We start from the raw sequence: 26,110 nt of genomic DNA on the forward strand, positions 1-26,110 counted from the left end.
AAATTGAGTAAATGAATCCATGTCAAAGCGTTTTGTAAGCTACAAACTATGACACTAAATTTACTTTATAGGAGATAATCACTAAGTGTTACTGATTGAAAGAAAATATTAATCTGACCTATTTTGTGCTCTTCTAATGTACAAAAAGAAGAAAAGCATTCCCACTTCACATGTGTGCCTCTGTCAAAATTTTCACCTGAGTCTAATTGTGAGGAAACAATTAGATAAATTTCAATTTGAGGGGCATTATGCAAAACAACTGGACTTTACAAAAATGTTGATTGTCAAAGACAAAAGGAACTATATACATATGACTATATATGCAATGGTGACCTTGAGTGAGTCCTGGATTTAAAATAAAATATAATAAATACCTAGACTGAAAAGGACCTTCCTGAGACAGTTGGGAAAATTTGAACTGCATATTAGATAATTGTATGACTTCAAATTTCCCAAGTATGTTTATTATTGTGTAATCATGGTAGGATATTTGTTCTTAGGAGGTACATGCTAAAGTTTTTTTTTTTTTAAGTTTTTATTTAAATTCCAGTTAGTTAACACACAGTGCAATGTTAGTTTCAGGTGTACAATAGAGTGATTCAGCACTTCCATACATCACCCGGTGCTCATCACAAGTGCCCTTCTTAATCCCCATCACCTATTTACCCCATTCTTTTACCCCTTTCTCCTCTGGTAACCATCAGATTGTTCTCTATAATTAAGAGTCTGTTTCTTGGTTTGCCTCTCTCTCTTTTTTTTTGCCCCCCCCTTTGTTCATTTGCTTTGTTTATTAAATTCCACATATGAGTGAAATCATATGGCATTTGTTTTTCTCTGACATATTTTGCTTAGCATAATACTCTCTAGCTCCATCCATGTCATCACAAATGGCAAGATTTCGTTATTTTTTATGGCTGAGTAATATCTCTTCCTTATCCATGCATCAGTATACGGGCACTTGGGCTATTTCCATAATTTGGCTATGGTATTATAATGTTGCTTTGAACATTGGAGTATAAGCATCCCTTTGAATTAGTATTTTTGTATTCTTTGGATAAATACATAGTGGTGTGAATCCTGGATCTTGGGGTAATTCTAATTTTAACTTTTTGAGGAAATTCCATACTATTTGCCAGAGTGGCTGCACCAGTTTGCATTCACACCAATATTGCAAGAGGGTTCCTCTTTCTCCATATCCTTTCCAACACCTGTTTATTTCTTGCGTTGTTGATTTTAGCCATTCTGACAGGTGTGAGGTGATGTCCATGCTAAAGTTTTTAGAGGCGAATCATCTTTATAAGTAATTCTCAAATGGCTTGGCAAAATATTTATACATGTGGGCGGAGAGATAAAGCAAATGTGGCAAAATGGTAATAATTTAGGAATCTAGTGAAGGCTATCCAGATGTTCATTGTTAAATATTTCCACAGCTTTCCTATAGTTTTAAAAACTTTCAAAATGAAAAGTGGAGAAAAATTTGAAAGGTTAAAAAAACCAAATATTTGAAACAGATGAGTCATTAAGAAACAGATCTTCTTAAAATGTATCTGTCCTTTACAGATCATATTTTTCTGCCATCTCATTTTACTGTGAGATATAAATATACAGGCTTAAAAAAGAAGAATCTTGCAGCAAAAGCAGTGCTTGAAGGAAATTTATAGAATTGAATGCATATATTAGAAAAGAAGAAAAATCTAAAATCAATAATCTAAGTTTCCATCTTGGGAACTTAGAAAAAGAAGAACAAATTAAATCCAAAGTAAGAAGAAGAAAAGAAATAAGAATTAGACCAAAAATCAGTGAAATGGAAAATAGGCAATCTACAGAGAAAAGCCAATGAAACCAAAAGCTGGTTCTTTAAAAAGACCAATAAAATCAGTAAACCTCTAGCCAGGCTAACTGAGAAAAAAAGAGAGAAGACACAAGTTACTATTATCAGAAATGAAAGAGGTGACATCACTACAGCTTCCATGGAAATTAAAAGAATAATAAAGGAATACTATGAATAACTCTGTGCCCACAAATTTGACAGTCTAGGTGAAACGGACCAATTCCTTGAAAGACACAATCTGCCAAAACTCACATGAGAAGAAATAGATAATCTGAATAGGGCTATAGCTATTAAAGAAATTGAATCAATAATAAATAACCTTCCAAAACAGAAAGAACCAGTTTCAAATGGGTTCACTGGCAAATTCTACCAAATATTTAAGGAAGAAATTATATCAATTCTCTACAAACTTTTCAGAGGATAGAAGCAGAGAGAATATGTCTTAACTCATTCTATGAAGCCAGCATTATCCAGATACCAATACCAGACAAAGACATTACAAGAAAACTACAGACAGACCAATATCTCTCATGAACATAGGCGCACAAGTACTCTATAAAATATTAGAAAATCTAATCCAAAAAAGTATAAAAAGAATTATGTGCCATAACCAGGTGAATTTATCTTAGTTATGCAAGGCTGGTCCAACATTTAAAAATCAATTAATGCAATCCATCACATCAACAGATTTAAAAAGAATAATCACATGATCATATCAATAGAGACAGAAAAAAACATTTGACAAAATCTAACACCAATTCATGTTAAAAACTCTTGGTAAACTAGGAAGAGAAGGGAACTATTTATTTATACTTATATTGATAGGCTATTGATAAAGACTACCTACAAAAAGCCTATAGCTAACACCATACTTAATGGTGAGAAAGCTTTCCCACTAAGATCAGGAACAGGGCAAGGATGTTTCTTCTCACTACTTTTCAACATCATACTAGAAGTTCTAGCTAATGCAATAAAGCAAGAAAAGAAAAGAAAAAAGATATAGATAGGGAGGAAGACATAAAACTCTTTGTTCTTAGGTGGCATGATCATCTATGTAGAAAGTCTGTAATACTGACAAAAAAAACCCCAAAAAACAAACAAAAAAAACTTCCTGGAACTAATAACTGATTATAGCAAGGTTGCAGGACACAAAGTTAATATACAAAAGTCAGTTGTTTTCCTATATCCAACAATAAGCAAGGGCAATTTGAAATAAAAAACACAATTATCATTTACGTTAAGTCCCCCAGAAATGAAATACTTAGGTATCAATCTAACAAAATGTATACAAGATCTATATGAGGAAAACTACAAAATTCTGATGAATAAAATCAAAGAAGAACTAAATAGCTAGAGAGATAGTCCATGTTCATGGATAGGAAGACTCAATATTGTCAACATGTCAATTCTTCCAAAATTGACATATAGATTCAATTCAGTCCCAATCATAATATCAGCAATTGTTTTTGGATATTGACAAATATATTTTAAAGTTTATATAGAGAGGGAAAAAAAACCCAGACTAGCCAAACAATTAAAGGAGAAAAACAAAGTTAGAGAACTGACACTACCCAATTTCAAGACTTTTAAGTTTCAGTAATCAAGACAGTGTGGTATTGGTAAAAAGATAAACAAATAGATCAATGGAGCAGAATAGAGAGCCCAGAAATAGACCCTCATAAATGTGGTCAATTGATCTTTGACAAGGGAGCAAAGGCAATACATTGAAGCAAAGATAGTCTCTTCAACAAATGGTGCTGGAATAACTGGATACCCACAGGCAAAGAAATGAATCTAGACACAGACCATACACCCTTCACAAAAATGATTATCTCTACTTAAGGAAGTGATGGAGAAAATTATGTTTAAAGCTATCATAGACCTGTATAGAAAACACAAAACTCCTAGAAGATATTGTAGGAGAAAGCTTAGATGAACTTGAGTATGGTGATACTGTTTTAGATATAGCATCAAAGATGTGATCCATGAAAAAAAACATTAATATGTTCATTTCATTAAAATTAAAAACTTCTCTACAAAGGCAATACAAAGAATTAGAAGACAAGTTACAGACTGGGAGAAAGTATTTGCAAAAGATATATCTGATAAAAGACTGTTATCCAAAATATACAATGAACTCCTAAAATTCAATAATAAGAAGATAAACAACCTTATTAAAAAATGGACTAAATAGCTTAACAGACACTTCATCAAAGAAGATTTACAGATGGCAAATAAGCGTACAAAATAATCATGTAAAAGGATGCTCCATATGTCATCAAGGAAATTAAATTAAAACAGAATTTTTTAAAAAAGATTTTTATTTATTTGACAGAGAGAGACACACAGAGAGAGAGGGAACACAAGCAGGGGCAGTGGGGGAGGGAGAAGCAGGCTTTCCGCAGAGCAGGGAGCCCGTCGTGGGGCCTGATCCCAGGACCCTGGGATCATGACTTGAGCCGAAGGCAAACACTTAATGACTGAGCCACCCAGGCGTCCCAAAACAGAATTGTGATAACCACTTACACACCTATTAGAATGACCAAAATCTGGAACACTGACACCACCAAATGCCAGTGAGGTTGTGGAGCAACAGGAACTCTCATACATTGCTAATGGGAATGCAAAATGGAATAGCCACTTTGCGAGACAGTTTCTTTGGAATATAGTGGTTTCTTAAAAAACTAAACATAATTTTACCATATAGCTAGCTCAGCAATCATGCTTCTTGGTATTAACCCAAAGGAGTTGAAAACTTATGTCCATACAAAAATCTGCACATGGATATTTATAGCAGCTTATTCACAGTTGCTAAAACTTGGAAGCAACCAAGATGTCCTTCAGTAGGTGAATGGATAAAGAAATTGATACATTCAGACAATGAAATATTAATTAGTGCTAAAAAGAAATATGTTACCAAGCTATGACAAGACATAAAGGAAATTTTAATGCATATTACTAAGTGAAAGAAGCCCATCTGAGAAGGCTACATACTGTATGATTCCAACCATAGGACATTCTGGAAAAGGCAAAACTATGGAGACAGTAAAAAGTTCAGTGGTTGCTTGGGGTGGAAGAAATAAATATGCAGAGCACTGAGGACTTTTAGGGCAATGAAAATACTATGATATTATATCATATGATATAATGATAGATACATGTCACTGCACATTTTTTCTATAAATGTAGAATGTACAACACCAACAGTGAACTGTAAGGTATATTATGGACTTTAGCTAATTATGATGTGTCAGTGTAGGTTCATCCTTGGTAAAAAATATGCCATTCTGGTGAGTGATGTTGATAATGGGGGGGTGCTATGCCCATGTGGGGGCAGGGGGTATAGGAGACATCTCTGTACCTTCCTCTCAATTTTACTATAAACCTAAAACTGCTCTTAAAAAATGAAGTCTCAAAAAATCTGTATTTTTTAAACTTGTGGCTTAGGCAATGAGTGGGATGATTATTACTAATATGAAACATTTTCCCACTGACAGAATTCCAGGAAAACAGATGGAAGTTCTAAATCCATGTGAACATCTTTCAAGATATTTAAAAGTAAAGTAAAAATATATCTTGAGTAGTGTTCAAAGGGATTTGAATCTTATTTTCACACTATCGTTTAGAAAACACTCAATTCCAAGGGATCTCAGCTTGATGATTTCCTGCTAGTTTATACCTAGCTCTTCTTTCCTATGAGTTAGAACTTTCTGTCTCATTTTCCAAGAGAGACATTGGGTAGTTTTTATGATGGGCAAGTTACTATTGCCTCTTCTTTGGGGGTGATGTGGTAAGATTCTAACTTCCTTCTAGGTAGTGAGGTCCAAACAGAAACCTTATGACCCCTTTCTTGTCTTTTTCTTGTACAGATCAGAGGCAGCAGACCTGGAACAAGGACACTCACAGCTTTTTGGTATGTAAATGAAAATTCTTCAAAATTAATTCTTTCTTTTAGTGATATTTATGACCTGAAGGGTCTGTACTCCACTTTGTCATTCTAATCTGTGAATCAAACTGTAATAGACTAGGTATATTTATCCTTAGGCTAGAATTAATGCAGAGGGAAGCTAATAGTATTAATAAATAACAAACTATGTTTGTTCCTCTGTATTTCCCTTGAAAATGGATTCTTGGTGGTAATTACTTTTCAGTGGGAGGGTTGTTTAGTAAAACAATTTATATATAGAATGATCTCTTTTGATCCCCTCAGGGTCAGGAACATACCATAACTATCAAAGTACCATAGAAGTATAATTTTGTGAAGGATTTGTTTATAAGCAAGTATGTGTTTTGATGCCCAAATGCAAATTGAATGCTCTAGAAATGAGGCATTTACTGATCTAAATTTACTACTGATTCAAATAAAATATTTATATTTAGTTATTAGAATATAAAAGTAAAACAATCTTAAGATGTTCTTGCCTTTAAAGTTCATCACTAATGATCTAGGCAAGACTGGAGTTCTTTGAATATGTTTGTAATTCTTCTCATTATTCCTTTGATTTTATATTTATAAGATAAAAAGAATTGTTATATGTCTTAGTTCCTGACTGGGATATCCATCTCTTGTTTGGTTTAACTCTTTTTTAAGATAAAATACAATTCTAAGCTTGCTGGAGAATGCAAGAGAAACAATTTCATTTTCTTTTCTTTTTTTTTTTTTTTTTGAGAGAGAGCATGAGTAGAGGTGGAGGGACAGAGGGAGATGGAGAGAGAGAATCTTGAGCAGGCTCCACGCCCAATGTAGAGCCTGATGTAGGGCTTGATCTCAAGACCCTAAGATCATGACCTGAGCCAAAATCAAGAATTGGGTGCTTAACTCATTGAACCACCTAGGTGCCCTAACAAGGGAAACATTCTTTCACAGCTATCTATCAAGGACACATTTTTTGAGTGTGTGACTCTATGGTTGTTACTGAACGTCTGGTAATTTTTCAGAAATTATTAGTGCATCATTAAATTAATATTGATAGCACTTAAATGTGCTATTATTTTTCTATGAGCCAAACCATGATAATAATAACAATCATTATCGCCCCTGGTATGCACTTTCTACCACTCCCAATTATATTTCAACTGTCTTTGAAACATTGCTATCCATGATCCATTAGTCACCTCCATTCTTTTTGGTGAGTATTGCTCTCTCTTTTCCTTCTGTAGTTGTTAAAACCCATTGTTTCATTGTCCAACTCACTGACAAAAAAAATGAGTCTTGGTGCATACGTTTGCTGTTTAGATGTCTTCAAACACATAAAGTCCAATTGTTTCAACATGGGTGTACTTAAGATATGCATTTATTCATGAGACAGATTGTGTGACTCAAGTCAATAATACTCTCACATTGCCTTCTATGGTAAAGAACACTTTAATCACCAAAACATTTGATGTTTCATTGAGGAATTTTAAGTGATACTTTTCACACTTACACTTTTTGTTGATGGTTTGCAAACTGGTTACTGAAAGGTATTGACAAAAATTGGTGGATTTTGCCATCTCTAAAAGTTGTCAAGTACTTTTTCTAGCAAAACACTTCTGATCCTCAGATTAGGGGCCTCCTTATTATCAAAGGTATCTAGAAAGAGCCTGGCTTATTGTCAGAAAAGACGTATGTTATGAGGGAACCCCGCATTGGTGGAAAGACTAGGTAAGATGAACTCTGTGGTCTCTTGTAATATAAAACTTGATAATTCTTATGGAAGATGATACTCAGCCAATGACCAAATTAGATAATCTGAGTTTTGCTAAGCATTATAGCAATTCTTGCACTGAACAAAATCAGAGACAGCATAGTGGTAAAAATGACAGTTTCTGAACTCAGATGGTCTGGGTTTGATCTTATTTCTGACACTTACTAGCTAAGTAACCTCGAGAGCAGACAGTTCATATTTAGTTCTTACTTACAGGTACCTACATTTCTGGTCCCATGATTATTTTGGATTCTTCACAGAATTTTTCTTCACTTTTTAAAAGTGTGGTAAAATACCCATACCATAAAATTTACCATTTGAGCCATTTTTATTAAATATTAAATACATTCACATTCAGTGATATTAAATACATTCATGTTACTGTGCAACCATCACCACCATCCATCCCCATAACTCTTTTCGTCTTGTAGAGTTAAAACTTTACACCCATTAAACAATAACTCTCTATTTTCCCCTCCCCTTTGCCCCTGGTAACCACCACTATACTTTTTGTCTTTATACTTTTGAAGTACTTGTAAGTACTTAATATAAGTGGAATTGTACAGTATTTTTCTTTTTGTGACTGGCTTATTTCACTTAGTGTAATGCCCTCAAGGCTCATTCATGCTGTAGCAGAGGTCAGAATTTCCTTCCTTTAAAGGGCTGACTAATATTCCATTGTGTGTGTGTGTGTGTGTGTGTGTGTGTGTGTGTGTGTGTGTGTATACCACATTTTCCTTAACCATTTATCTGTTATTGATAGACACTTGGGTTGCTTCCACATTTTAGCCATCATGAATAATGTTGCTGTGAACGTAGATCTATAAATACCTCGTTGAGACCCTGCTTTCAATACTTGTGGGTAAATACCCAGAAGTGGAATTGATGGGTCATATGTTAATTCTATTTTAAATTTTGAATTGTTTTCCACAACAGCTGTACCATTTTACATTCCCACCAACACTTCACAGAGTTCTGAAGTACAGAATGCTTGTCTAATTATTTTGACATATTCCTACTGGGCAATGAATATTGTGAAGTTTTAAGTGAATACATTCTAAAAACAAGGTTATATTTTTCCAATTTCCTTTTTCCTGCTGTGCCTATGAGGGTTATGTTCTAAGTCCTACCTAATGTTAATTTATGTTACCAGGTGATTCAGAGCGTCAATGGACTTTTTCCAGAACAGAAACATGTGGGGCCAAGTTTCATACCTCTAATGGAAAAACAACTTGGACTCCAAGGATTTCTTGGCTTAGTTTAAAATAAACTCTATGTTAAAATCCTGTGTGTTGGCAGTTAAGGAATAGATGACCACATATGTTTTCTTCTGAAGGCTCATAATTTTTTTTTGCACAAAATACACCAATGTGAACAGGAATGGGGACAACTGGGTTACAAAGAGAGAATTGGCTAGCTGAAAAAATACTTATATTGAGGTTTGAAACAGACTGCAAGCTTTCCAAATTACCATGAGAACAGGTTAACATTTGTGGTATTGTTTTTTCTGGTTAAATAATATTTGTGTTTTCTTAAATTTTGGTTCAACAATACAGATATAGCTTTTGGAATCCAATTCCAAAACTGAGAGGTTATTAGCTGAAAATCTCAAAGTCTTTTGAGGTTAATTCCACAAATTAGTGGGGCATTTTCTCAGAAAATCTTCTGCATTTATTGTTTACGGACAGTGAGCGAAGGGAGGAGGAAGAATAAGCTTTCTCAGGGAGCAAAAGTATTCTGGTTGTCAGACATTTCATTTCTCCTTAGTTTTTTGTACTCCATAGAAATATCAGTGTCTTTCCTAATAAAGCCACTTTCCAACGAAAGTGTTCAAAAAAGGCTCTAACGACCTTGGGTATATGGCAGTTTACACAGGAAAAATTTAAACATAACTTAAAGAAATTTAGCAAAGACTTTTGCAAATGATTCGTGAGGCACAGGGAGCTCTTATCAGGTGAGGCTAAATTATGCTGTGGTAGCAAATTAACCCCGAAACCACAGTGGCTTAACACAAGGAATTTTTATTTCTTATTCGCACTGTATATTCAATGCTGTTCCCATGAGAAGGGGAGGCCCCTCTTCCGCACACGATCTCTCAGAGGTGCGAGCTGATGGAAGCTTCACCTCCTTGTGGTGCTACCATGGCAACAGGTGGCTTCTGGGTTTGCCGTGAACAGGGGAGGAGAGAATGTGGGGCACTCATACTCTTCTCCAGGCTGGGAGTGAGGCACATCACCTCCACCCAGAGCCATGGGCCAGAACTAGTCACATGGCCTCTCCAAACAACCTGAGGTGGGCGGTCTTCCTGGGGCATGAGGGAGGAGAGAAAAACTAGATTTAATGAGCACCAATAATTTCCTCTTTGATGAATTTTGCTGGAAAGTCTTGGATTAGGCATCTCTACAAGACAGTTCTCCTTCCTAAATCAGTCACATTCATAATTCCTTATGTTTTACTATATAGGTAAGTAATTTTCATGTTTTTAAATTAATTTCACTTTTTTATGTGCTAATTTTAGGTAGGAATAAATAAAACAAGGGTTATTGAAAAGGAGTCAGTGAAGGTATAGATATAATCAAACATGGAAAGAATGTCTACGGAAAAAATGGCCCTCCTATGTCAATGTATCTATAGGCTTCATTTGTATTTTTAGTTATATTTTATTATTTCTTTTTCTTTTCTATAAAACCATAACTTGAAATTAAACAGAACTCCAAATGCAGTAAGGACTGATTGCAAAATCAGTGCAAGGGATATTGAACTGGAAATAAGAAACCATACTTTAGATCAGTTTTAATAGATTGTCCTTAATTTATTTTATACTTTTTTTTTCCATTTTATGGTCATCTTTTCCTGAATCTTAATCTCATTTTTTTTACTGTCTTATATCTCATGTTTTTGTCCCTAAATTTCTTTTTCTATTTATTGAAATGTTTTATCAAGCAATATTTTCATATCCAGTACATGGAGAATAAACGTGTCTGCAAGTGTCTTTATTTTGCCCTCATGATTGATTGTGTGCTTGGATATGGAATTTTATGTACATATTTAGTTTTGATTCAGAACTTTGAAGCATTGCTTTGAAGTATTGCATATGCTCTAACATTCCATGTTGTCTATAAGAGATCTGATGTTATTCTTATTCGTGTTTCTTCGTGTTTCTTTGTAGATAATACCATTTTATCCTATCTGTAAACGTTTAGGATTTCTTCTTAAGATTTTTATTTATTTATTTGTCAGAGAGAGAGAGAGAGTGAGCGCAAGCAGGGGGAGCTGCAGGCAGAAGGAGAGGGAGAAGCAGGCTCCCCATTGAGCAGGGAGACCAATGTGGGACTCGATCCCAGGACCCTGGGATCATGACCTGAGCCGAAGGCAGACGCTTAACCCGCTGAGCCACCCAGGTGTCCCTAAACTTTTAGGATTCTTTGTATGCCTTTGACATTCTGAAATTCCACAAGTCATATACAGCTCTTCATCTTCTTAAATATCTAGTTTAGCATTTTGTGGCATAGGAAGATTTCTTTTTCCCCCTCTCTCCCAGGGCTCTCTCCCCACTGTTTTGGTCTTGTTCTCTATTCTCCCCACTGACTCATCAAGATGGCCACTTCTAACTCCAGGCTTGCCCTGTGCTCATGGCTCAAATCAGAGGAAAAATGACAAGATTCTTTCCCAATGCTTTAGGGAGAATTTCCTGGCTAGCCTTAGTTCATTTACTCTTCTCTTAATTGGCCATTGTGGCCAAGGTGTTAACTACTTTGGTCCATTTACTTCTTACCGCCTCTTCTGCCCTCACTGTGGTCCAAAGCATTCTCATATATTCTCTAGCTTACTGCAGTGGCCTCCTAACTGGCCTCTGGGTTTATGTCTTTGCTTCCTTCAGTCTCTGCTCAGTCCTGGAGCGGAGCTGTTAACATGTGTGTCAGATCAAACTCTATAAAGCTTGCCTGTTTCACTTCAAGAAAAGCCAAAGTCTTCAGCAATAGCTCAAAAGGCCACCCACAGTCCGCATGAGCTGGCCTCCCGTAATCCCTCTGACCTCATCTCCTACTCTCTCCCCCCATTGCACACTCAACCTCTGCCATGCTGGCCTCCTTGCTGTGCCTTACACATGCCAAACACACTCTCAGTCCCAATTCAGGCCTCTGCCTTGGCTGTTCTCTAACCCTGACTGCTCACCCTTGGATTTCTACTGACTGCTTCCTTACCTCTTCCTGGTCTTCACTCAGATGTCACCTATTTAGTGAGACTGTTCCCATCCATGCAATTAAAATGACAGCCCTCTATAATACTCATCCTTATTTTGTTTTTCTTCATTTATCTCCATCTCATGTGCCATTTATTTTACTTATTTATTTTGTTAATTGTCTACTCCCCTGAAATATAAACCCCAAGAGGGCAAGGAGATTTTTATCTATTTAGGTTGTATCTTCAGGCTCTAAAACTGTGCCTGCTACATGGTTAGCCAATAAATATTTGTTAAATGAGTGAATGGCTGGCAAACCCAGCCATATGCTTGCTCCTGTTCTGGGGATGTGGGGTCATATGATTGACAGTGTGACGGGGGGTGAGGGGAAGGAAAAGAAGCTGATCAGGCAAAAATTAATAAATGTCCAAAAAAAAGATCCTTCTGGTGAATATTGAGAAATGGGGTCTCTGTTAAAAGGGGATAAGATGAGTAGGTGGAAGAAAGAAGCAGACTCTGAAACAGGACAGTTTTTCTAGTTTGATTTTGAATTTCGAGTGTATATAATTGTCCTTATATGTTACAATAATCTTTAAATGTTAGGTAATTTTGCCTGGAAAAAATTTACAGGGAAGTTTTTTTTTCTGCTTTTCTACATCATTTGTTTCTAATTTCAATTAGATTTTTACTCCCACTGACCAATGTATGAAAGAATAAGGTAGATCTGGGCAAAGAATATTTTACTTCTTTCAGGAGAGCAGGTTGCAAGATGGGTTTTCAGGTAATCTCTCTATATTAGATTTCTTCTTAACTGTTTGCCTGCATCCAAATGAAATTTTTGAAGTTAATTTCTGGCTAAATAATTGGCAGGCTAAGAGCTATCCCTCAGAAGTTTTTATTTGTATCTAATACCCCTTACCTCCTTCATCAGTCTTGCTGGAGTTCCATTTTATTAATTTTTGTCCAAAGAACTAGCTTTGTGTTTTATTAATCTTCTCCTTATTTTTCTATTTCGTTGATTTCTGCCTTTATTTTTCCTATTTCTTCCTTGGTTTGCTAGTTTGCTATTTTTCCAGTTTCATGTGTTGAGTCCTTAGCTTGTTTTTATTCCCCCTTGTATTCTGATAAATGTATTTAAGGTATACATTTCCCTCTAAAAAAATGCTTTAGTAGTGTGCCCTAAAGATGTGTAGTGTTTTCAATGGTGATAAATTCTAAATATTTCCCATTTGATTTCCTTCCTGATTCAGATTTTTTTAGTAGTGTGAGATTTTGTTTTTAGACATATAGACATTTTAAAGCTATGTTTTCATTATTAATTTCTACAATTAAAGCATTGTAATCAGAGAAAATAATCTGTGTTAAACTGATTCTGTGCAATTTATCAAGACTTCTGTTGTAATATAGTACTTTGTCAATTTTTGATAATATGCCACGTGTGATGGAAATGTGTGTATTTCTCAAGTACAGAGTTCTGTGTATCTGAAATTTATCAATTTGTGTCATCTGCCTTTCTATTTACTTATTGTCTGCATTGATTTCTGAGAGATGGGTGCTATAATCTTCAACTATAATTGCCAATTTATTTGCTTCTTTTTCCAGTTCTATGAATTGTGGTTGCTTGATGTATTTTGAGGCAATATATATATATTCTTATGAAGGTTATATTATCTGGCTTTTTTTATTGGCCTATACCATCTTTGCCTTTAAATGTATGTTTAATGATACACAGTAAATATATATATGTGTAAGAATTTTATGTTTTCAGATTTTAAAATTTTCACCACAGCTTGCTTTTCCTTTATGTTTGCCTGGATATCTGTTTCCATCTTTTTTTAACCTTCCATATCATTTTGTTTTCTGTTTTTCTTCTTTTAGATACATATTGTTAGGTCTTGGTTTTTAAAATAACTTTTATTTTGCAATATAATATACATTGTGTTAAATAAAATATACATACAGAAGAGTGTACAGACAAATTTGAGTACCTCAGTGATTTATCACAGAGTATAACTTCTAGACTATGTGAGTCAAGAAATAGAATACTGGGTGATTCAGTTGGTCAAGTCTCTGACTTCAGCTCAAGTCATGATCTTGGGGTCTTGGGATTGAGCCCTTTGTTGAGCTCCCTGCTCAATGGGGAGTCTGCTTGTCCCTCTCCCTCTCCCTCTGCCCCTCCCCATTGCTTGTGCTTTCTCTCTCTCTCAGATAAATAAATAAAACCTTAAAAAAAAGAATACTGTCAAAACCCTAGAATCTCCTCTTGTTTCCCTTCCAATAAATCTTGCCATCTTCCCAAAGGTAACCACTCTCCTGCCATTTGTGGTAATTCATTCTTGCATTCCTTTATAGTGTTGTGACCTAAGTGTACTTTACTAACCCTATGGTCTAATTTTGCTTGTTTATATTCTTTTGTGTCCGGCTTCTTTCTCTCAGTATTATGTGACTGTGAATAGAAGTAGTTTTTTCCTTTTTATTGCTAAGCAGTGTTCCATTGTATGCCTATACCACAATTTATCCGCATTCCTATTGATGGACATTTGGGTTGTTTTGAACTTTTTGGCTATTATAAATAAAGCTGCTGGAAAAATTGTTACACGTGTTCAGTGTACAGGTGCATGCATATCTGATGGATCATAGACTCTGCATGTGATCCATTTTGGGAGATATTGCTAAACAGCTTTCCAGAATGGTTGTCCCAGTTGACACTCCCAACAGCAGTGTTTGAGAGCTTTTTCATTGGCTTTACAATGTTGCTGATACATGGTATTGTCAGTCTTTTAAAATTTCATGATTTTGGCAGTTTTGCCTTGCATTTCCCTGTAAAGGAGCAATAAGCACCTTTTCTTTTCTTTTTTTTTTAAAAGATTTTATTCATTTATTTATTTGACAGAGAGAGAGCACAAGCAGGGGGAGTGGGAGAGGAAGAAGCAGGCTCTCTGATGAGCAGGGAGCCCCATGCAGGACTCAATCCCAGGACCCTGGGATCATAACCTGAGCTGAAGGCAGACGCTTAGCCATCTGAGCCACCCAGGCGCCCAGCACCTTTTCATACATATTTGGTTAATTGATATCCTCCTTTGTAAAATGGCTCTTAAGTCTTTTCCCATTTTTCTCTTGGGTTTTTTTTTTTTTTTTTTTTTTTTTGCTTGTTTCTTATTGATTTATAGGACTCCTTCACACATTCTGGTGTAGGATTGTACAGGTTATATGTGTTGCACATGTCTTTTCTCATTCATTTATTTGCTTTTACAAGCCCTAATGCTGTTTTTGGGTGAGTGGAAATTCTTAATTTGTGTGTTCCAACTTACGAAGCTTTTCCTTTATGGTTAGAGCCAGTGGGGAAGTGGATGTATTTTCAATAAATGATAAACAGTTGGTTATCAATTTAAAAAATGAAGCTTTACTCTTATTTGAAACTAGGATAAAAAATCAATCGTAAGTAGAGGGGAACCTGTGTAGCTTAGTTGGTTAAGTGTCCAACTCTTGATTTCGGCTCAGGTCATGATCTCAGGGTTGTGAGTTCAAGCCCCATGTCAGGCTCTGCGCTTGGTGCAGTCTCTCTCCCTCCCAACCCTCTCTCTCCCTCTCCCCCTCCCCCCTTTCTAAAAATAAATAAATAAATCTTAAAAAATCAATTACGGGGGGGTGGATCAAGATGGTGGAGGAGTAGGAGACCCGGATTTCGTCTGGTCTCAGGAATTCAGCTGAATAGGGATCAGACCATTCTGAACACCTACGAACTCAACAGGAGATCGAAGAAAAGAATAGCAACAACTCTCTGAACAGAGAAGCGACCACTTTCTGGAAGGTAGGACATGCGGAGAAGTGAATCCGAGGCGGTATTCGGGAGGATAGACGGCGGGGGAGGGGGCCTCCGTCGGCCGCTTCTGGCAAGTGACAGAGCCGCGGAGCACAAAATCGGACCTTTTAGAAGTCGGCTCCGCTGAGGGACATCACTCCAGTGGCTAAGCGGGGGGTTGGAACCCTCATGGGACACTGTGGTCTCAGGACCCTTGGGGTCACAGAAAGACCGGGGGTGCCTGAGTGCGGCAGAGCTCCCAGGTATTGGAGCGGGGAAGCCGGCTGCAGAGACGGAGCCGAGGCGCGGGCTCTCAGCTCGGGGTTGCCATAAACTGTGACCCGCGGCCCAGTCAGGCCACTGCTCCTCCAGCAGGGACCCAACAAGCGGCAGATCCGGGGAGACTCCCCTTCCTCCCCCGGGAGGAGCGGCGCGGGAGCGCACCGCAGGGATCTGCTGGGTTTGGAGACTCCACACGGGGTCGGGTACCAGAGATAGAAACGCTCGGTCACAGTCCGGATGAGCATGGAGTGCGGCCAGAGACCGGGGAGACGGGAGTGACTGCTTTTCTCTGTGGGCGCACTGAGGAGCAGGGCCCCGAGTTCTCGGCTCCTCCGGGTGGAGATTGGGAGGCCGCCATTTTCACTCTCGTCCTCCAAAGCTGTACCGAGAGCTTGCAGGGAACAAAAGTTCCCGAGAGCAAACCCGAGGAGCTTGCTTAGCCCGGACACACAAGGGTGGGGCAATTCCGCCTCCGGCAAAGACATTTGGGAACCACAGCAACAGGCCCTTCCCCAGAAGATCGGCAAGAACCGCCAGCAAGCCAAGACCAAGTTTACCGATCAATGAGAACGGGAGAACTCCAGCGCTAGGGGAATACTGCACATAGAATCCATGGCTTTTCTACCATGATTCTTTAGTCTTTCAAAGTTAATTTTTTTTAACTGTCTTTTTTTTTTTTGAATTTTTCTTTCTCCCTTTTTCAACCAACATCTTATCAATCCCTTTCTTAAAAAACATTTTTATTTTTCATTTTTAGAGTCATATTCTGTCCCTTCATAGTAGTCACCCTTATTTTTGGCATATATATATAAGTTGTTCTCTCTTTAAATTTTTGAGATACACTTTTCTAACAGATCAAAATATACCCTAAATCTCTACTGTATAGCTTTGTTCTAGTCTTCTGCCTGATCACATTCTCTCCCCCCACCTTTTTAAAATCCTCTTCTTTCTTTTTTCAAACAACTTCTTATCAATTCCTTTTATAAAATTTTTTATAATTTTCATCTTTACAATCATTCCATCCCTTCATTGTATCAGCCCTTATTTTTGTACATATGTAAGTTTTTCTTTCTTTAAAATTCTGGGAGGCACTTTCTTCTAACAGACCAAAATACACCCAAAATCTAGTGTGTGGCACTGATCTATGCACCAGCCTGATCATATTTGATCATATTCTGTTTGGTTTGTTTTGTTCTGTTTTTCTTTGTTTTTATCTTTTTCTTTGTTTTTTTCTTTTTCTTTTTTCTTTCTTTGCCTTTCTTTTCCCCCAGTTTCAGGTCTTTTCTGATTTGTTTAGAGTATATTTTCTGTTTTTTTTTTACCTGTTAGCATTTTGTTCACTCATTCATCTATTCTCCTCTGGACAAAATGACAAGGTGGAAAAAAATCACCTCAACAACAACAACAAGAGGTAGTACCAACTGCCAGGGACCTACTCAATACGGACATTAGTATGATGTCGGACCTAGAGTTCAGAATCATGATTTTAAAGATACTAGCTGGGCTTGAAAAAGGCATGGAAGTTTTTGGAGAAACCCTCTCTGGAGAAATAAAAGAACTAAAATCTAACCAAGTCGAAATCAAAAAGGCTATTAATGAGGTGCAATCAAAAATGGGGGTGCTAACTGCTAGGATAAATGAGGCAGAAGAGAGAATCAGTGATATAGAAAACCAAATGATGGAAAATAAAGAGGCTGAGAAAAAGATAACTACTGGATCATGAGGGCAGAATTTGAGATATTAAGTGATACCATAAGATGAAACAACATTAGAATAATTGGAATCCCAGAAGAAGAAGAAAGAGAGAAAGGGGCAGAAGGTATATTGGAGCAAATTATAGCAGAGAACTTCCCTAATTTGGGGAAGGAAACAGGCATCAAAATCCAGGAGGCACAGAGAACCCGTCTCAAAATCAATAAAAATTGGTCAACACCCCAACATCTAATAGTAAAACTTACGAGTCTCAGACACAAAGAGAAAATCCTGAAAGCAGCTCGGGACGAGAGATCTGTAACCTACAATGGTAGAAACATTAGATTGGCAGCAGACCTTTCCACAGAGACCTGGCAGGCCAGAAAGGACTGGCATGATATCTTCAGAGCACTAAACGAGAAAAATATGCAGCCAAGAATACTATATCCAGCTAGGCTGTCATTGAAAATTGAAGGAGAGATAAAAAGCTTCCAGGACAAACAAAAACTAAAGGAATTTGCAAACACGAAACCAGCCCTACAAGAAATATTGAAAGGGGTCCTCTAAGCAAAGAGAGAACCTAAAAGCAGCATAGATCAGAAAGGAACACAGACAATATACAGTAACAGTCACCTTACAGGCAATACAATGGCACTAAATTCATACCTTTCGATAGTTACCCTGAATGTAAATGGGCTAAATGCCCCAGTGAAAAGACACAGGCTATCAGATTGGATTAAAAAACAAGACCCATCGATATGCTGTCTGCAAGAGACTCATTTTAGACCCAAAGACATCCCCAGATTGAAAGTGAGGGGGTGGAAAACCATTTGCCATGCTAATGGACACCAAAAGAAAGCTGGGGTGGCAATCCTTATATCAGACAAATTAGATTTTAAAACAAAGACTGTAATAAGAGATGAGGAAGGACACTATATCCTACTTAAAGGGACTATCCAACAAGAAGATCTAACAATTGTAAATATCTATGCCCCTAACATGGGAGCAGCCAATTATATAAGGCAATTAATAACAAAAGCAAAGAAACACATTGACAACAATACAATAATAGTGGGGGAGTTTAACACCCCCTGACTGAAATGGACAGATCATCTAAGCAAAAGATCAACAAGGAAATAGACTTTAAATGACACACTGGACCAAATGGACTTCACAGATATATTCAGAACATTCCATCCCAAAGCAATGGAATACACATTCTTCTCTAGTGCCCATGGAACATTCTCCAGAATAGATCACATCCTAGGTCACAAATCAGGTCTCAACTGGTACCAAAAGATTGGGATCATTCCCTGCATATTTTCAGACCACAACGCTTTGAAACTAGAACTCAATCACAAGAGAAAAGTCAGAAAGAACTCAAATACATGGAGGCTAAATAGCATCCTACTAAAGAATGTATGGGTCAACCAGGAAATTAAAGAAGAATTAAAAAAATTCATGGAAACCAATGAAAATGAAAACACAACTGTTCAAAATCTTTGGGATACAGCAAAGGCAGTCCTAAGAGGAAAGTATATAGCAATACAAGCCTTTCTCAAGAAACAAGAAAGGTCTCAGATACACAACCTAACCCTACACCTAAAGGAGCTAGAGAAAAAACAGCAAATAAAGCCTAAACCCAGCAGGAGAAGAGAAATAATAATGATCAGAGCAGAAATCAATGAAATAGAAACCAAAAGAACAGTAGAACAGATCAACGAACTAGGAGCTGGTTCTTTGAAAGGATTAACAAGATTGATAAACCCCTGGCCAGACTTATCAAAAAGAAAAGAGAAATGACCCAAATCAACAAAATCATGAACGAAAAGAGGAGAGATCACAACAGGATGTATTATGAGCAACTCTATGCCAGCAAATTAGATAACCTGGAAGGAATGGATGCATTCTTAGAGATGTATCAACTACCAAAACTGAACCAGGAAGAAATAGAGAACCTGAACAGACCTATAACCACTAAAGAAACTGAAGCAGTCATCAAAAATCTCCCAACAAACAAAAGCCCAGGGCCAGAGGGCTTCCCAGGGGAATTCTACCAAACATTTCAAGAAGAATTAATACCTATTCTGAAACTGTTCCAAAAAATAGAAATGGAAGGAAAACTTCCAAACTCGTTTTATGAGGCCACCATTACCTTGATCCCCAAACCAGACAAAGACCCCATCAAAAAGGAAAATTACAGACCAATATCCTTGATGAACACGGATGCAAAAATTCTCACCAAAATACTAGCCAATAGGATCCAACAGTACATTAAAAGGATTATTCACCACGACCAAGTGGGATTTATCCCTGGGCTACAAGTTTGGTTCAACATCCACAAATCAATCAAGGTGATACAATACATTAACAAAAGAAAGAACAAGAATCATATGATCCTCTCACTAGATGCAGAAAAAGCATTTGACAAAGTACAGCATCCTTTCTTGATCAAAACTCTTCAGAGTATAGGGATAGAGGGTCCATACCTCAATATTATAAAAGCCATCTATGAAAAACCTACAGCGAATATCATTCTCAATGGGGAAAAATGGAGAGCTTTCCCCCTAAGGTCGGGAATGCGGCAGGGATGTCCACTATCACCACTGCTATTCAACATAGTATTAGAAGTCCTAGCCACAACAATCAGACAGCAAAAAGAAATCAAAGGCATCCAAATTGGCAAAGAAGAAGTCAAACTTTCACTCTTTGCAGATGATATGATACTTTATGTGGAAAACACAAAAGACTCCACCCCAAAACTGCTAGAACTCTTACAGGAATTCAGTAAAGTGGCAGGATATATAATCAATGCACAGAAATCAGTGGCATTCCTATACACCAACAACAAGACAGAAGAGAGAGAAATTAAGGAGTCGATCCCATTTACAATTGCACCCAAAACCCTAAGATACCCAGGAATAAATCTAATCAAGAGGCAAAGAATCTGTACTCAGAAAACTATAAAATACTCATGAAAGAAATTGAGGAAGACACAAAGGAAGGGAAAAACATTCCACGCTCATGGATTGGAAGAACAAATATTGTGAAGATGTCAATGCTACCTAGAGCAATCTACACATTCAATGCAATCTCCATCAAAATACCATCAACTTTTTTTTGAAAGAAATGGAACAAATAATCCTAAAATTTGTATGGAACCAGAAAAGACCCCAAATAGCCAGAGGAATGTTGAAAAAGAAAAGCAAAGCTGGCGGCATCACAATTCCGGACTCCCAGCTCTATTACAAAGCTGTCATCATCAAGACAGTATGGTACTGGCACAAAAACAGACACATAGATCAATGGAACAGAATAGAGAGCCCAGAAATGGACCCTCAACTCTATGGTCAACTCACCTTTGACAAAGCAGGAAAGAATGTCCAATGGAAAAAAGACAGTCTCTTCCACAAATGGTGTTGGGAAAATTGGACAGCCACATGCAGAAGAATGAAACTGGACCATTTCCTTACACCACACACAAAAATAGACTCCAAATTGTTGAAAGACCTAAACGTGAGACAGGAGTCCATCAAAATCCTAAAGGAGAACACAGGCAGCAACCTCTTCGACCTCAGCCACAGCAACTTCTTCCTAGAAACATCGCCAAAGGCAAGGGAAGCAAGGGCAAAAATGAACTATTGGGACTTCATCAAGATAAAAAGCTTTTGCACAGCAAAAGAAACAGTCAACAAAAACAAAAGACAACCAACAGAATGGGAGAAAATATTTGCAAATGACATATCAGATAAAGGGCTAGTATCCAAAATCTATAAAGAACTTATCAAACTCAACACCCAAAGAACAAATAATCCAGTCAAGAAATGGGCAGATGACATGAACAGATATTTTTCCAAACAAGACATCCAAATGGCCAACAGACACATGAAAAAGTGCTCAACATTGCTTGGCATCAAGGAAATCCAAATCAAAACCTCAATGAGATACCACCTCGCACCAGTCAGAATGGCTAAAATTAACAAGTCAGGAAACGACAGATGTTGGCGGGGATGTGGAGAGAGGGGAACCCTCCTACACTGTTGGTGGGAATGCAGGCTGGTGCGGCCACTCTGGAAAACAGTATGGAGGTTTCTCAAATAGTTGAAAATAGAGCTACCATATGATCCGGCAATTGCACTACTGGGTATTTACCACAAAGATATAAATGTAGGGATCTGAAGGGGTACGTGCACCCCAATGTTTATAGCAGCAATGTCCACAATAGCCAAACTATGGAAAGAGCCAAGATGTCCATCAACAGATGAGTGGATAAAGAAGAAGTGGTATATATACACAATGGAATATTATGTAGCCATCAAATGGAATGAGATCTTGCCATTTGCAACGACGTGGATGGAACTGGAGGGTGTTATGCTGAGTAAAATAAGTCAATCAGAGGAAGACGTATCATCTGACCTCACTGATATGAGGAATTCTTAATCTCAGGAAACAAACAGGGTTGCTGGAGTGGGGGTGGGGAGGGAGGGATGGGTGGCTGGGTGATAGATATTGGGGAGGGTATGTGCTATGGTGAGCCCTGTGAATTGTGCAAGACTCTTGAATCACAGATCTGTAGCTTTGAAACAAATAATGCAATATATGTTAAGGAAAATAAAAAGAGGATAGCAGGAGGGGAAGAATGAAGGGGGGGAAATCGGAGGGGGAGACGAACCATGAGAGGCGATGGACTCTGAAAAACAACCTGAGGGTTCTAGAGGGGAGGGGGTGGGGGGATGGGTTAGCCTGGTGATGGGTATTAAAGAGGGCATGCTCTGCCTGGAGCACTGGGTGTTACGCACAAACAATGAATCATGGAACACTACATCAAAAACTAATGCTGTAATGTATGGTGATTAACATAACAATAAAAAATTAAAAAATCAATTATAAGTAGATTGTCAATCTAATATGAAAGGCAGATAATGAAAGTTTTAGAAGAAAAGGTAGGATAATATCCTTATTACCATAAGATAGTAAAATTAACAGCAAATTAAAAACACTAACCATATTCATCTTTACACTCTCGAGTATTGTAAACTAATGAACATGGTATATTTTCCATTTATTTAGTTCTTTAATTTCTTTCAATAGTGTTTTGTAGATTTACAAATTTCTTCATACGAGTATCACACATCTTTCATTAGATTCATTCTAATGTATATGAAATTTAATGATGTTGATGTATAAGTATTTTCTTAAAAATTTTATTTCATACTATTTGTTGCTGATATGTAGAAATGATACTGATTTTTACATATTGGCCTTGTGTCTAGCAACCCTTCTATATCCACTCTTTCGTTTTAATAATTCATGTGTAGGTTCTTTTCCACATGTAATATCATCTGAAAATACTGACAGTCTTAATTTCTTATTTTTGATCATTATAATTCTTACAGTTTTTTTAATGAGCCCTTCTAATACAATGCGGTTGAATGATGGTGAACATCTTTGGTTTATTCCTAATATTAAAGAAAAAGGTTTCAACATTTCACCATCAAAAATGTGATGGAGGAAATAAGGACCACTTTACTTACTGAAAATGGTGGAGTAAGGACCTCCTGTTTTGCCCATGATAAGATTCGGGAAGGGCTAGGCTTGGCAGCTCATCTCTGATCTACCCGGTTTTAGCTGGAGTGGTTGGGAGGAGAATCTACTTCTAAGATCACTTTTTCATCTACAGATCTACAGCCTGGGCATTCTTTGGCTCCTTCTTCTGCACGTGGCGCTTCTTCCTCCTGGGAATATCCACATGGGTTTTATGGCATGGCCATCTCAGAGGAATCAGACTTTATAAATGTCATCTGGTTACCTCCAAAATAAGCCTATTTCTTTCAGATCTAAAAATCCTATGAGTCTGAGTCTCTGAGGTCATACAAATTGTAATTAAACATATCTATTTAATTAAAAACAATTTCTAATCTAAACTCGGGGCATAACCAAATTTCCATACTTTGGGGTGAAGAAAAAATAGATGATTCCTTGTTTTTTGTGAGGACAGACTTTTACTTTGAGGTTAGATGATGTTATCTAGGGTAGTGGAAGTGTGGCAGGTGCACATGTAAGTTGACTGTGAGGAGGTGGGTATAAAACTGTGTAGGTGATGTGTGAGTGAGAAAGGCAGTGTGTGAAGTAACAAGGTTGGGCGGGCCACAGGAAGCTGGGTGGACCACAGGAAGCTGGCTGGAAAAAAAAAGTCTTTGGCTTTACTGAATTAAAAGCAAGAATAAAATAACCCAAAGACAAATGGAAAATCTCACACACAAAGTCTAGAAAGGGATGGAAACAAAAATAATCACACATGTGTTCAGGGAAAGGTGAACTGAAGTGTCTGTCCAATTACAATCTACCCTGTAATTTGTGTACGACTTTGTCTAATTAAAAAACAGAGGAGCAAACACTTCCTTTAGAAAGAAACACAAAATATTCTTTTGCAAAACAAATTTCTCAGTTTAGAACTCTAGTAGTTAAAAATAAAGCCCTATTGAAATCAAAAGAATGTTAAATTAGGGAGTCAAATGTTTCAGTCTTTGGTCTCTAGCTAAACCGTCTACTTACATGTTGGACCACTAGGTGTCTCTTTGCATACGTGTTAGGATTCCAGCCCGAGAAAGCTAATCTAGTCTTGAAGGAAATTGTTAGATGGATTGTGTCAACAAATGTTTCCATTTGAGTGTATTTAGGGATGACTTTAATTTAACAATTCTTCAGAAAGGATAAATAGATGTGTTTTGGCTACATCTCTCTCACTCTTTAGAAGTTTTGGAAACATTAACCCAGGATTGTCAGCCCATGCAAAATTCAGGTACTTACACCAGGGTGGTTGGCAGGCTGTTAGGATGGAAGAGCCTGCCCATTTAAGATGATGACCAGGAGGTGAGGCCCCCATTATTTCTGAATGAAGCTTTGGCAAGGATACTCACTTCCCAAACAAGCTGTGTTTGGCTCTCCAATGTCTCTGTCTAGGAACTGTAGTCCTTCCCGATCAGATCCTTCAAAATTACCCAGTGGCAGCTGATTTGTGGTTGCACATATGGCCCTTTGAGTACAAAGTATCAATTACTTTGAGTCACATAAACCCCCTCTAAATTGTCCAAATTTGGTAAATAATTTATACACCCTGTTTCATCCTGCAAGAAAGTAATGAGATTTACTGTTTGCAGAAAAATTAAGCATGTTGCTACGGAGAAGCTGAAAAGGCAAATTATTATAAGAGACAACACTGCTAATGTCCAAAGGGCCCTGAGCCTGGAGTCTGAATTAAAATTCTGACTTTATAACATGCTAGCTGTGGAATGTAGGTGGTCTACCTGCTCTATGTGTCAGTTTCTTTGTAAAAGTATAGGTGATGTTACTTTACAGAGTTGACACGCAGACCAAAAACAGTTTGCAATAATTCTGCCAAATATCATGGTAAGATCCTCTAAGAGAAGTCACCCTATTCTTTAAATTTTTTTTCCTGAGAAATAAATGACAACATCACTATATAAGTTCAAGTTATACAGCACGATGGTTTTTCTTTTTTTACTGAAATATGGTTGACATATAATGTATTAATTTCAGGTGTACCAAATAATAATTCAATACTTATATACATGATGAAATGATCACCGTGATGTCTAGTTACCATCAGTCACCATACAAAGTTATTACAATGTTATTGACTGCATTCCCTGACAGTATAATCATTTGATTTACATATATTGTGAAATGATTACTCAAATTGCTTCAGCAAACATCCATCTTATATAAATACAGTAAAAAAAAAAAGAACAAAAGAATAAAGGGAAAAAAATTTCTTTTTGTGATGAGAACTCTTAGAATTTACTCTTAACAACTTTCCTATACGTCATACAACAGTGTTAGCTAGTCATCATGGTGTACCTTATATCTCTAGTACTTATTTATCTTACAACAGGAAGTTTGTACATTTTGACCACTGTCCTCCAATTTCCCCTCCCCCAATCCCTGCTTCTGGTAACCACGAGTCTGATCTCTTTTTCTATGAATTTGCCTGTTTTTTTAGATTCACATATAAGTGAGATTTTGTCTTTCCCTGTCTGACTTATTTTACTTAGTGTAACACTTTCAAGGTCCATCCATGTTGTCCCAAATAGCAGGATTTCCTTTTTTTCATGGCTGAATACTATTTCATTGCATATATATATACCAAAACTTCTTTATCCAATCATCTATTTATGGACATCTAGGTTGTTTCTGTGTCTTGATTATTGTGAATAATACCATGAACACGGGGGTGCTGATATTTTTTCAAGTTAGTGTTGATTTCCTTCAGATAAATACTCAGAAGTGGAATTGCTGGATCATATGGTAATTCTATTTTAAATTTTTTGAGGATCCTCCATACTGTTTTCCATAGTGGCTGCACCAATTTGCATTACTACCAACAGTGCACAAGGGCTCCCTTTTCTCCACATCCTTGCCAACATTTATCATCTCTTGTCTTTTTGATGATGATGGCTATTCTAACAGGCATGAGGTGATAGCTCATTGTAATTTTAATTTGCATTTTCCCGATGACTAGTGATGCTGAGCATCTTTTCATGTACCCATTGACCTTTCATATATCTTCCTTGGAAAAATGTCTGTTCAGGTCCTTTGCCCAGTTTTTGATT

The 26,110-nt window shown here is 37.1% G+C and overlaps 1 protein-coding gene across 4 annotated transcripts in view; it reads left to right on the top strand.

Moving 5' to 3' along the window:
- IPCEF1 (interaction protein for cytohesin exchange factors 1) overlaps positions 1-26,110 on the top strand; it is a 181,346-nt gene that overhangs the window by 49,374 nt on the left and 105,862 nt on the right. For all 4 annotated transcript variants that reach the window (XM_088023830.1, XM_088023831.1, XM_028103396.2 and 1 more), the window contains one exon: positions 5,701-5,744. In XM_088023830.1, the coding sequence (XP_087879956.1) occupies positions 5,701-5,744 (44 nt within the window). The remainder of the gene's footprint in view (positions 1-5,700; positions 5,745-26,110) is intronic.

This window comes from Eumetopias jubatus, unplaced genomic scaffold (genome assembly GCF_037043125.1).
Source record: "Eumetopias jubatus isolate StellerSeaLion01/CBP00866 unplaced genomic scaffold, mEumJub1_p1.0 scaffold_6, whole genome shotgun sequence".
Lineage (NCBI taxonomy): Eukaryota > Metazoa > Chordata > Mammalia > Carnivora > Otariidae > Eumetopias > Eumetopias jubatus.